At 42.1% G+C, this 13,529-nt stretch overlaps 1 protein-coding gene across 8 annotated transcripts in view; it reads right to left on the bottom strand.

Moving 5' to 3' along the window:
- Nucleotides 1-439: 439 nt before the first annotated feature.
- LOC144502549 (histone-lysine N-methyltransferase EHMT1-like) overlaps nucleotides 440-13,529 on the bottom strand; it is a 163,713-nt gene continuing 150,623 nt past the window's right edge. For 4 of the 8 annotated variants that reach the window (XM_078226630.1, XM_078226629.1, XM_078226633.1 and 1 more), the window contains 2 exons: nucleotides 5,314-5,489; nucleotides 440-1,212 (listed from right to left, as the gene is read on the bottom strand). In XM_078226630.1, the coding sequence (XP_078082756.1) occupies nucleotides 1,029-1,212; nucleotides 5,314-5,489 (360 nt within the window). In that variant the 3' untranslated portion in view covers nucleotides 440-1,028. The remainder of the gene's footprint in view (nucleotides 1,213-5,313; nucleotides 5,490-13,529) is intronic. The other 4 variants (XM_078226631.1, XM_078226635.1, XM_078226632.1 and 1 more) reach the window with 1 other exon arrangement.

Raw genomic sequence — 13,529 nt, 5'->3', positions numbered from 1 at the left:
GAGTCTGCACCGACCACAATCCCACCCAGGCCCTACCCCCATATCCCTACATATTTTACCCACTAAGCCCTCTAACCGATGCATCTCAGGACACTAAGGGGCAATTTTAGCATGGCCAATCAACCTAACCCGCACATCTTTGGACTGTGGGAGGAAACCGGAGCACCCGGCGGAAACCCATGCAGACATGAGGAGAATATGCAAACTCCACACAGACAGTGACCCAAGCCGGGAATCGAACCCAGGTCCCTGGAGCTGTGAAGCAGCAGTGGAGGGATTTTTCATGTGTCTTGTTTGCTTATCTTTATAACACTTCATTAAGATCTTATATTGGGCTGCCACAAATTGAACCCAGGAATATGTTATCATTGTCTTCAATAAGGTGATAGTTCTTAAAGTAATGTTACATCGGTTTAAAATAAGCATTTGCACACTTCACAAATCTATTACGAACTGCTTTTATTTATAACATTTGAGCAAGATTTGCATACAAATTCAGAACACTAATGGATCAAGCATAAATGCCCTTAAAACCATTAAAAATTATAATGAATGCAAACAGTAATGTCTCTGTAAAGTTCTCAAAGGACTTGCACAAAAAAACTGACCTGCACTAAAGGACCTTTAAAAATTTTATGCAAAAATGGTGTTTTAATGTCCAACCATCACGCATCAACAGCAGATGGCAAATTCATAAAGACAAACTTTTACTACTTTTACCATTACTAATACTACTACATGTAAAAAAGTTTTACTTGAATTCATGTTAAAAACAAGTTGTTCCTTTATACAATCTTGAGGTGAGTTTTACTCGGGAGTAAAGTCACACAATAATCAGCACCATAACTGTTGGCCCTCACTATAACAAAAGTTCAATTTATTAAATGTCCTATTGTCAATATCTAGACAGACAATTCGCAGGAAGGATTTCATCAGTACAGCTGAGCTGGTGCTTCCAAGAGTCTGTTCACACAAGCAGAGCCATTTCTTTCAATGCAGCTCAATGTGGTCCAGGTTGAATTAGCATGTCAAGAAACATTGGCAGATGCGGCTGAGCTGGTGTCTGGAAGTCCGTTTTGTTGTGCTTCTAGTTGGGACACTGTAGCTTGTCGCTGAGCAATGGCAGCAGCTGAATGCTTGCACTTCTCTGAACCACACTGACAGGTAAAGTATTTACTCTTGATGTCCCAGAACCTGTCTCCATAATCAAAACTAAGAGAAAACACAGCAGAGTGTTAAAAGAGTTCCTTTAAAAAAGACTATGATTCTCCTTAAGCAATACTCTTTTAAAGTTTATTTATTAGTGTCACAAGTAGGCTTACATTAACATTGCAATGAAGTTACTGCGAAAATCCCCTAGTCGCCGCACTCTGGCGTCTGATCAGGTACACTGAGGGAGAATTTAGCATGGCCAATCCACATAACCAGCATGTCTTTCAGACTGTGGGAGGAAACCGGAGCACCTAGAGGAAACCCACACAGACACAGGGAGAACATGCAGATTCCGCACAGACAGTGACCCAAACCAGGAATCGAACCTGGGTCTCTGGTGCTGTGAGGCAGCAGTACTAACCACTGTGCCACCATGCCGTCAATTCTGCTTCTTAACAGTATTATTACTTTACAGGTTGACTGCAACTCTATATTATTAGTCACTGAACATATATTGAGCACTACTTTTATACTGCAGGTGCCCATTTATTACCTGCATTTTCTTTGCATTGGGATGAACCGATAACAGAAAGATACACTGCTTGAAGTACACACAGTTTGGAAGTGCATCCTACCCACTTAATATTTTAAGCAAGTGAATAGCCAAGCATCCTAAGATTCACTAACCTGAATTCAGGCAAGCTGGATTTCAGATTGTTTTGATTTTGCCTCACAATAACAATTAAACCATGTCAAAATGTGCACTAGCTGGCCTACAAGGAAACCAATCATTTACAAACATTTAGCATGGAATTTATCCTGTTGAAGGGAGATTTAAAGAATAGGTTTGGAGGGAACAATATCCTTGGTTTAGATGCCTGTACAACAATTTATATTCAACGGTACCTGTATAGCAATTTATATTAGTAGGAATAAATAGTATATGATAAATATGTATGAATTTACCGTTATACCATCACAAAGGGCATGCATGAAAACTCCACCATGTTAACAGGAGCTCAGGATAGTAAAACGACACAAGATGGATGCTAGCTTTTAGCCACATTCCTGAACACCATTAGCTGGCTTGAGCATAAGCTTGTGTACAATAGACCACAGATACTGGTGACTGGTACCAGTCTATGATCTGAGGCCTCGGATGAAAACCAGACACGGATTAGGGAGGATAATCATGGGAGATGATAATCATGGGAGGTGATAAGGAGGCCTACTGGACAAGGAGTATTGTACACTCAAGGACTCCAGGTGGGAGAAAGAAAGATAATATTGACTGAGGTACCATGAGTCGTGTCCATGAGACCACGAGCTGATCATGCACAAGCCCACCTTACGTAACGCCTTTTTCATTGGATATGTGACTGCTGTATGTAATCTGTAATCAATATTATTGGACAAGGTCCAGCCGTGATGGGCTGTGTAGATGTTTGAAAAATGTATAAGAATGGATGTTTTTCCTTTGTTCGTCGGAGAGAGGCACTGGATTTAACAGAAGCCATCTCCCCGCTGGCGAAAAGGAATACAGAGAGAGTAGGAAAGAACTCAAACGGGGAGTTAGAAGGGCAAAAAGAGGTCACGAGATGTTCTTGGCAGGCAGGATTAAGGAGAATCCTAAGGCATTCTATTCATACGTTAGGAACAAAAGAGTTGTCAGGGAGAAAATCGGACCTCTCAGGGACAAAGGAGGGGAATTATGCTTAGAACGCAAGGGAATAGGGGAGATCCTAAATGAATACTTTGCATCGGTATTCACGAAGGAGAGGGGCGTGTTAACCGGGAGTGTCTCGGAGGGAGGTGTTGACCCGTTAGAGAAAATCTCCATTACAAGAGAGGAAGTGTTAGGTTTTTTAGGGAACATTAAAACTGACAAAGCCCCAGGGCCTGATGGCATCTATCCTCGACTGCTCAGGGAGACGAGAGATGAAATTGCTGGGCCTCTGACGGAAATCTTTGTCGCTTCTTTGGACACGGGTGAGGTCCCTGAGGATTGGAGGATAGCGAATGTGGTCCCGTTGTTTAAGAAGGGTAGCAGGGATAACCCAGGAAATTATAGGCCGGTGAGCTTGACATCCGTGGTAGGGAAGTTGTTGGAGAGGATTCTTAGAGACAGGATGTATGTGCATTTAGAACGGAACAATCTCATTAGTGACAGACAGCATGGTTTTGTAAGAGGGAGGTCGTGCCTTACAAATTTGGAGGAGTTTTTTGAGGAAGTGACAAAAACGGTTGATGAAGGAAGGGCCGTGGATGTCGTCTATATGGATTTCAGTAAGGCATTTGACAAAGTCCCACATGGCAGGTTGGTTAAGAAGGTTAAGGCTCATGGGATACAAGGAGAAGTGGCTAGATGGGTGGAGAACTGGCTTGGCCATAGGAGACAGAGGGTAGTGGTCGAAGGGTCTTTTTCCGGCTGGAGGTCTGTGACCAGTGGTGTTCCGCAGGGCTCTGTACTGGGACCTCTGCTATTTGTGATATATATAAATGATTTGGAAGAAGGTGTAACTGGTGTAATCAGCAAGTTTGCAGATGACATGAAGATGGCTGGACTTGTGGATAGCGAAGAGCGTTGTCGGGCAATACAGCAGGATATAGATAAGCTGGAAAATTGGGCGGAGAGGTGGCAGATGGAGTTTAATCCAGATAAATGCAAAGTGATGCATTTTGGAAGAAATAATGTAGGGAGGAGTTATACAATAAATGGCAGAGTCATCAGGAGTATAGAAACACAGAGGGACCTAGATGTGCAAGTCCACAAATCCTTGAAGGTGGCAACACAGGTGGAGAAGGTGGTGAAGAAGGCATATGGTATGCTTGCCTTTATAGGACGGGGTATAGAGTATAAAAGCTGGAGTCTGATGATGCAGCTGTATAGAACGCTGGTTAGGCCACATTTGGAGTACTGCGTCCAGTTCTGGTCGCCGCACTACCAGAAGGACGTGGAGGCATTAGAGAGAGTGCAGAGAAGGTTTACCAGGATGTTGCCTGGTATGGAGGGTCTTAGCTATGAGGAGAGATTGGGTAAACTGGGGTTGTTCTCCCTGGAAAGACGGAGAATGAGGGGAGATCTAATAGAGGTGTACAAGATTATGAAGGGGATAGATAGGGTGAACGGTGGGAAGCTTTTTCCCAGATCAGAAGTGACGTTCACGAGGGGTCACGGGCTCAAGGTGAGAGGGGCGAAGTATAACTCAGATATTAGAGGGATGTTTTTTACACAGAGGGTGGTGGGGGCCTGGAATGCGCTGCCAAGTAGGGTGGTGGAGGCAGGCACGCTGACATCGTTTAAGACTTACCTGGATAGTCACATGAGCAGCCTGGGAATGGAGGGATACAAACGATTGGTCTAGTTGGACCAAGGAGCGGCACAGGCTTGGAGGGCCGAAGGGCCTGTTTCCTGTGCTGTACTGTTCTTTGAAAATAAACCGTTTGATGCGAGGACCAACCCTGAGCATTGAGTGTTTTTTTTGAGATTCTCTCCCGCTAACAATCCCTTAGCCACAAAGATAGTAGTAAAACAAGCCAATAGAAAAGTGAAGACTTGCAGTCTATCCCACAATCATTAAACTTTTCTATATGGCTACGGTTGAGAGCACTATCCTTTTGACATCGCTTCTAGTACTGTTATCTTTGGATAGTAGAATGTTTACGGGTACAGAGATTATTGAATCAGGCAGGGACAATATCTGATGAGCAGATCTTCCTTGACAAAATCTGTTCTTAAGAAATTTGATGCAAGTAAAGTGTGTCACGGCAAATAAAAATCATTCCTGGTCTCAGTATTACCGTTGGATGCATTCATGGAAAATGCTACAATCTCTCAGATGCAAGACAAATGGATTCCTGAACTCATTTGTGCTCTTCCCTGTAAGAACTTTCAATAGGGGGTTTGATGTACGGATCAGGATATGCACTAATGTTGTGACTCACTGACTGATTATTTTAGTGCATCGAAATAGTTTTTAATATATATTTTAAAGTTAGATCACTGCAATTTTCTTTTTGTTGTTATTGAACTTAATAATGAATAAGCAATGTACTCAAAATTAATTTCCGTATGGACGATAAAGTGGAAGTGAAATCTAGGATATCCATTTTGTTTAAATATTTAAATGTGCAATTCGTTGAGCAATATTAGATACTTACCCTAGTTCCTCGCCAGACTTGATGTCTCTGCTGCTGAAGAATGCAATTCTTGGGAAACGCAGGTCCTGGTGTGACATGAAAACGCGCACCGGGATCAGATTTGGCTCACACAGATGGTTTATAAAGCGGCTGACATTTCCATAGTAACGGGCATCAATGCAGTACACTTCCCCTTCCTAAAAACACAAACCATGGATCTAGTTATTTTCTCCCTCAGGTGAAAATGCTATGAATGTAATTACAATGGCATTTAGGATGGTTATGCTTAGAATGGAGAACTTCAGAGAATTGGTGCACATTCCCACGTAGATCCGACTCTCCTTCTGAATGACAACCTAATGTATGTTTTTTAAAAACATTTTAATGTAAAGATATGATAAGTACAATTGGCACTCTCAGTGAATTCTATTAACTGAAGGCAACAATGTCAGGTCACACAATTCTGCAATGGCACTTCAAACGAAACTGAAAATATAACCATTTGATAATAAATTAACAGTACAAAATATTCCAGGTATAAGTCTGGTAAAGCTTCTCTGAACTGCTTCCGATGCATTTACATCTTTCCTGAAATAATGAGACCAGTATTACACACAGTACTCCAGATGTGGTCTCACTACTGCTCTCTATAAGTGAAGTATAACCTCCCTACTTTTGTAATCAGTTCTCTTTGTGATAAACAATGACATTCAATTAGCTTTCACAATTATTTGCTGTACCTGAATACCAGCTTTTTGTGATTCATGCACAAGAACACCCAGATCCCTCTTCGCCTCAGAGCTCTGCAATCGGTCACCATTTGGATAACAAGCTTTTTATTTTTCCTACCAAAATGGACAATTTCACATTTTCCCACATTATACTCCATTTGCCATATTGTTGCCCACTTACTTAACCTATCTATATCCCTTTGTAGCCTCCTTATGCCCTCTTAACAATTTACTTTCCTACCCATCTTTGTGTCATCAGCAAATTTGGCAACCACCTCTTCATCCAAATCATTTATATAAATTGTAAACAGTTGAGGTCCCAGCACTGATTCTTGTGGCACACCACTCGTTACACCTTGCCAACCAGAAAATGACCCACTTACGCAATTATGTTTCCTGCTAGCCAGTCAAGCTTCTGTCCATGTCAATATATTACCCCCTACACCATGAGATTTTATTTCCTGTAATAATCTTTGATTTGTCACCTTATCAAATGCGTTCTGGAAATCTAAGTACAGTACATCTACTGGTTCCCCTCTATCCATAGCACATTACTTCTTCAAAGGACTCTAATAAATTGGTTAAATTTGGTTAAATGATTTGCCTTTCACAAAACCATGCTACTCTTCCTGGTTACCCTGAATTTTTCCAACTGTCTTACTATAACATCTTTAATAATAACTTCTAACATTTTCCCTATGATAGATGTTAATCTACCTAGCCTGCAGTTTCCTATTTTCTGTCTCCCTCCCTTTCTGAATAAAGGAATTACATTTGCCATTTTCAGTCTAATGGAATCTTCCCAAATCTAGGGAATTTTGGAAAATTAAAATCAACACATCAGCTTTCTCACTAGCCACTTCTTTTAAGGCTCTGAGGTGAAATCCAACAGGACCCAGGGACCTATCAGCCTGCAGCTCCAACGATTTTCTCAGTACCACTTCTCCTGTCATTGTAATTTTCTTGATTCCCTCCCTCCTTTCCATTTCCTGAGGTACAGCTATTTCTGTGACGTTACTTGTATCCTCTACAGTGAAGTCTGATGCAAAATACCCGTTCATTTCATCTGCCATCTCCTTAAGTTCCCAGATTCATTTTAAATGACCAACGCTCACTTCATTAATTATTTTCTTTTTAAATACCTAAAGAAGTTATTACCTTTGGTTTTTACATTTCTAGCTGGCTTTCTCTCATACTTTAATTTTCATTCTTTGCTGATTTTTATATTTTGTCCAATCTTCTGATCTGCCACTTACCTTTATACAATTATACGTTTTTTCTTTACGTTTGGTACTATCTTTAACTTTTTCAGTTAACCACAGATGGTGGGTCTTCTTGGAATTTTTCCTTCTTGTTGGAATGTATCTATTCACTGTATTTGAAATATCCTCTTAGATGTCTCCCACTGCACCTTTATTGACCTATCCCATTTTCCAGTTCACTTTATCTAGCTCTGCGTTCATGCCCTCCTAACTGCCCCTATTTTTTAAAATACTTATCTTGGATGCACACTTCTCTCCCTCAAACTGAATGTAAAATTCAATCATATTTTATGATTGCTGCTGCCTTGGGGTGCCTTTACTATGACATCATCAACTAATCCTATCTCATTGTACAATACCAGGTCTAGCATAGCCTGCTCTATGGTCGGCTCGAGAACATGCTGTTCAAAGAAACAATCCCAAAAACATTCTATGAACTCCCTACCTAGGCCACCTTTGCCAATCTGATTTTTCCAGTCTATATGTAAAATATGTAAATTAGAATCCTCCATGATTCTCATCATACCTTCCTGACAAGCTTCCATTTGTACAAGCAGTGGGGCCGGGGGAGGGGGGGTTCCTGCATATCACTCCCATAGGTGGCTTATTGCCTTTATCCTTCCTCATCTCTACCCAAACCGCTTCTAAATCCTGATTTCCTGAACTTAGAGCATCCCTCTCTGTGTTAATACCATCATCAATTAAGACGTGGAGATGCCGGCATTGGACTGGGGTAAGCACAGTAAAAGGTCTCACAACACCAGGTTAAAATCCAACAGGTTTATTTGGAATCACGAGCTTGTGGAGCACTGCTCCTCACCTGAAGGAGCAGTGTTCCGAAAGCTCGTGATTCCAAATAAACCTGTTGAATTTCAACCTCGTGTTATCATTAATTAATTAATTGAGCCCCCCCCCGCAACCTTTTCCTAGCTTCCTGTCCTTCTTAAATGTCATGCACTCTTCAATATTCAGGTCCCAAACTATATAATCCTGCAACCATGTCTCTGAAATGGCTATCAAATTGTACTCAATTATTTATATTTGCGCTATCAATTTATCTGTTTTGTTTCGAATGCTGTGTGCATTCAGATATAGAGCCTTTAGTTTTATTCCTTTATTATTTTTGTAACCTCTAGCTTTATCTGCTGATTTACTTTTAAGATTTGTACTTGCTCTCCTTTCCATTTCTCATATTAATACCACATCTTCTCAAATTCAAGCCTTTATTTAGATTAAAACCCTCTCTACATCCCCCAGTTATGCAGCTCGCTAGAACATCAGCCCCAGCACAGTGAGGTGTAGACTGTCCCAACTGTATAGTTGCCTCTTTCCCCAGTTTTGGCACCAGTGCCCCATGAACCAGGACCCACTTCTCCCACACCAATCTTTGAACCATGCATTAATTTCTCTAATCTTATTTGCCTTATACCAATTTTCATGTGGCTCAGATAATAATTCAGAGATTAAACCATAAGACATAGGAGCAGAATTAGTCCATTCGGACCATCAAGTCTGCTCCGCCATTCAATCATGGCTGATATTTTTCTCATCCCCATTCTCCTGTCTTTTTCCATAACCCTGATTCCCTTATTAATCAAGAACCTATCTATCTCTGTCTTAAAGACACTCAATGACCTGGCCTCCACAGCCTTCTGTGGCAAAGAGTTCCTTAGATTCACCACTCTCTGGCTGAAGAAATTCCTCCTCATCTCTGTTTTAAAGGATCGCCCCTTTAGCCTGAGGTTGTGCCCTCTGGTTCTAGTTTTTCCTACTCATGGAAACATCTTCTCCACGTCCATTCTATCCAGGCTTCGCAGTATCCTGTAAGTTTCAATAAGATCCCCCCTCATCCTTCTAAACTCCAACAAGTTCAGACCCAGAGTCCTCATACGACAAGCTCTTCATTCCAGGGATCATTCTTGTGAACCTCCTCTGGACCTTTTCCAAGGCCAGCACATGCTTCCTTAGATCTGGGGCCCAAAACTGCTCACAATACTCCAAATGGAGTCTGACCAGAGCCATATACAGCCTCAGAAGTACATCCCTGTTCTTGTATTCTAACCCTCTCGAAATGAATGCTAACATTGCATTTGCCTTCCTAACTACCGACTGAACCTGCACGTTAACCTTAAGAGAATCTTAAAGGGACTTGGGAGTCATTGTTCGTCTTTCTGATTTCCTAAGCATTTTCCCATTTAGAAAATAGTCTATGCCTCCATTCCTCCTTCCAAAGTGCATAACCTCACACTTTTCCATATTGTATTCCATCTGCCACTTTTCTGCCCACTCTCCTAACCTGTCCAAGTCCTTCTGCAGCCCCCCCTACCTCCTCAATACTACCTGTCCCTTAACATATTTTTGTATTATCTGCAAACTTAGCAACACTGCCTTCAGTTTCTTCCTCCAAATCATTAATGTATATTGTGAAAAGTTGTGGTCCCAGCACTGACCCCTGAGGCACACCACTAGTCACCTGCTGCCATCCTGAAAAAGACCCCTTTTATCCCCACTCACCTTCAGTTCAACGACTCTGAGCCAAAGTGCCTCAAGCTGCAAAGACTTACTGTAGGCATGCTTGCCCTGGAAGATAATGGCAGCCAGGAACTCCCACATGCTGCAGCTGAGACGTGTCACCTATCCTCCCATCCAACCTTCATGTGTTTTAATGAACTACTTAATTAATTTGTTCAACTAATTATTATCCTTGTGGTTTTCCTACTCAATTTGGTGCCTAACCCCTCATACTGACTATGTAGAACCTCCTTCCTCATCCTGCCTATGTCGTTGGTACCCAAGTGGACAACAACAGCGCCTGTTTGTTCACTGAGGGGAAATTTAGCATGGCCAATGCATCTAATCCCACCCCTCTCACTGTTTCCTCTCCACCCTGGCACCAGGCAGGCAGCACACCCTTCTGGACTCTCATTCCTTGTTGCAAATAACAGTGTCTATCCCCCCGACTATACAGCCCCCTACTATCACTACATTCCTTTTTACTCCTCCCACTTGAATGGCTTCCCGTGGGATAGCGTCACAGTCAGTTAGCTCATCCACCATGTTGCCCCACTCTTATCCAAACAACCCAAAAGAACCTTAAATCTCTTGGACAATAGTAGAGACTAAGGCTCCTGCACTCCTGCCCTTTGGGTCCCCTTACCTGCCTCAGCTGCAGTCACATGCTCCTGCTCCTGACCACCTTACAAATCAGAAGACCCTCCCTTAAAGGATATGATTGCCACCTAGTACAAAGTGTCCAGGTAACTTTCCCCTCCCTGACGTGTCACAGTGTTTGCAGCTCAGCCTTCAGCTCTGAGCCAAAGCACCTCAAGACACAAACACTTACTGTGCACATGCTTGCCCTGGAAGATAATGGCAGCCAGGAGCTCCCACATGCTGCAGCCGATTCACATCACCTATCTTCCCATCCATCCTTCATGTGTTTTAATTAACTGCTTAATTAATTTGTTCAACTAATTATTTCCCTTGCATGTATTTTATTAGGCTTATGACAGGTTTCTGCGCTATTATAAACCTTACGAATAGAATAGACCGTAACCACGTACCAGATACTCTACAGCTAGCCTCTCCTCCTGCAGCAGAGTAAGAACCAATCCCCACAGGGTGAAAAAGTTAGAAAAAGCAAAGCAGTACCTCCTTCCCATTGCTCTCAACTCACCAAACTTTCAGCACTCCATTCAAGTCGCACTCCAGTGCAAAGGTGCACTGAGATGCCTGCACCTATATGTTCACAGAACTATGTTGTCTTGCAGATATAGAAGTGAATGATCAGACAAGCGAAGAAAAATCTTCAGACTGGGTTTCGAAAGCAGGTTGTGGTCAGGACTAGAGCTTTTGCCTCACCAGCCGTCATGCTGCTTCAGCACCATGACCATGGCACCAAGCCCATTATAGAGGTACTGGATCGAGTCAGAACAACTCCACCCACAAACAGCAAGCAACCAATGGAGGCGAATTAGGGTCAATAATGGGGTCTATTAAGGCCCCGTTCCAGTTGGCAATGCGGACAAGGGACGATGGTAGGGCAACCATGGTGTGCTCACATCGGGCTAGATTGGGGCTGGGCTTCATTCCCATGAGGGAACCTCCATCCACCGTAGTCATGGCTGCTAGGCCACAGCTATAACCACTAGCCATCTCCTGGAGGTGTTTCCAAATATGGAAACACTGACCATGGCTTCCAAAGGTGACTCCATGTTGAAGCACCCTCCCATCACAAATCAGTTAGTGGGGCTGCTGATATGTCAACATTGGAGGGTCTCCCATAGAAACCATAGAAATCCTACAGTGCAGAAAGAGGCCATCTGGCCCATTGAGTCTGCACCGACCACAATCCCACCCAGGCCCTACCCCCATATCCCAACATATTTACCCGCTAATCCCTCTAACCTATGCATGGCAGGACACTAAGGGGCAACTTTAGCATGGCCAATCAACCTAACCCGCACATCTTTGGACTGTGGGAGGAAACCGGAGCACCCGGAGGAAACCCACGCTGACACGAGGAGAATGTGCAAACTCCACACAGGCAATGACCTAAGCCAGGAATCAAACCCAGGTCTCTGGAGCTGTGAAGCAGCAGTGCTAACCACTGTGCTACCGTGCCGTCCAATTGACCCTCCAGCCTCGGGAGCCAGTCTGGCATCCTTTACTGTGTAATAAGATCACTCGCTACCATTAATAGGCCTGGCCCTTTAAAAAAATGGGTGGACATGTCTAGAACATGCCATGCAGGGCAGGGACCTGGAACTGGTCTTGATTTCAGGCTCCTGGCCCTGGACTAAAAATCCAGCCCATAGCTTTATACTAAAGCCAGTATCAGTGCGTACTTATGAGAATTCTCAGCAGTTGATGTTTTTCTAAAAGTTATTTCCTTGTTTTTGTGAAAATATATTGGCTTCATGTCAGGGTGAACTGATTGCATGGGTAAGTTAACTAACAATAAGCACATGACAGCAGAAACAAAACAACACTATGGATATGCAACATAAAGGGTACAAAACTAAAGGAAATAAGAGCTGCAAACTAAAATGAAATTTAATCGGGCTTTAAAAACCAGTCACTCCTGATGATAGGTACAGAGGATAACAGACCTTCCAACAATAACACAAGTCAAAAGGAACATGCAGGGGCAGGAGGATAACAGTGAATTTTGCAGAAAGATTTCATCCCTGACGATGCAACACACAATCTGCCTTGTATTCTAACAGATATTCATTCATTTTTTAAAAATACATTTTCCTGCATCTTATGTAAATTGGAAATATTGATTTCTCAGAAAATATTGGACAATGCTCAAACAACTTTGTTTTTTATTTTGAACTGAAATGTAGTTGTAAATGTAAGTGTAAAACTCAACCACTATAATCCATCTTCATGCAGTAAATTTTGAAACTTTCAAAACAAGTTGAATTCCTGTAAAATTGTGGTTTTTGGAAAAGTTATTAATGGAATCTTAAGGAGCTCTGGAATATACTCATTTTCTTTTAGAACAGACTTTTGCCCCCTTAATTTGTTTTGTTTGTTCTAGTTTAATTTAATGATCACTAAATCTATTAATTTCATTTGAGCCTTTTTCTTCCAATATTTTACCTGTAATAACATTTGTAGCTAATGAGTTTTGAGAGTTGGTGGGGGTGGGGGGGGGGGGGAGAGAGAATCTCTACACAATGTTCCTGTCAGTACATCAATGTTTAAATGGTGGAATTACTCAATGGGCTGAATTTTATGGCCTTGCTCATCCCGCAACCCGTAAAACCCCGCCTGAGGTCCCCATGGTTTGCCCCTCATCCGCTCCGATTCCCGTGGCGGACGGGGCGGTAGAATTCCGGCTGATATGTCAACATACAAATTAATCACAAAGAAGTTACTCAACTTGCACGCATTTTATTCAGCATTGCCCTGTGTCCTAATCGGAGTTCCATCAGCCACAAATTAACACATCTAACAAGGAGTAACAACAGCTACAACACTGGTCTTCCTCAATTTAAATGTTAAAGTTTTTAATTCGAAAAACTAGTTACGTTCAATGCCATTTTGAGAATTTGAAATCTATTTTGATTACTTTAGGATGGAACAAGGTTTCAACAAGTCAATTTTTTTTATAAACTAAAAAAACATTTAATTTTCAAAACCGTTTGCACTATTCAAAGGATTAGACTTTCAAAAAAATGACAGGCCTAAGTGTCAAATGGCTGATTAAACACATTGTTTATAGCAACTCCAC

This window comes from Mustelus asterias, chromosome 13 (assembly GCF_964213995.1).
Source record: "Mustelus asterias chromosome 13, sMusAst1.hap1.1, whole genome shotgun sequence".
Taxonomy (NCBI): domain Eukaryota; kingdom Metazoa; phylum Chordata; class Chondrichthyes; order Carcharhiniformes; family Triakidae; genus Mustelus; species Mustelus asterias.
Note: the sequence above shows the minus strand (reverse complement) of the source record. Positions and strands in the feature narration are given on the sequence as shown.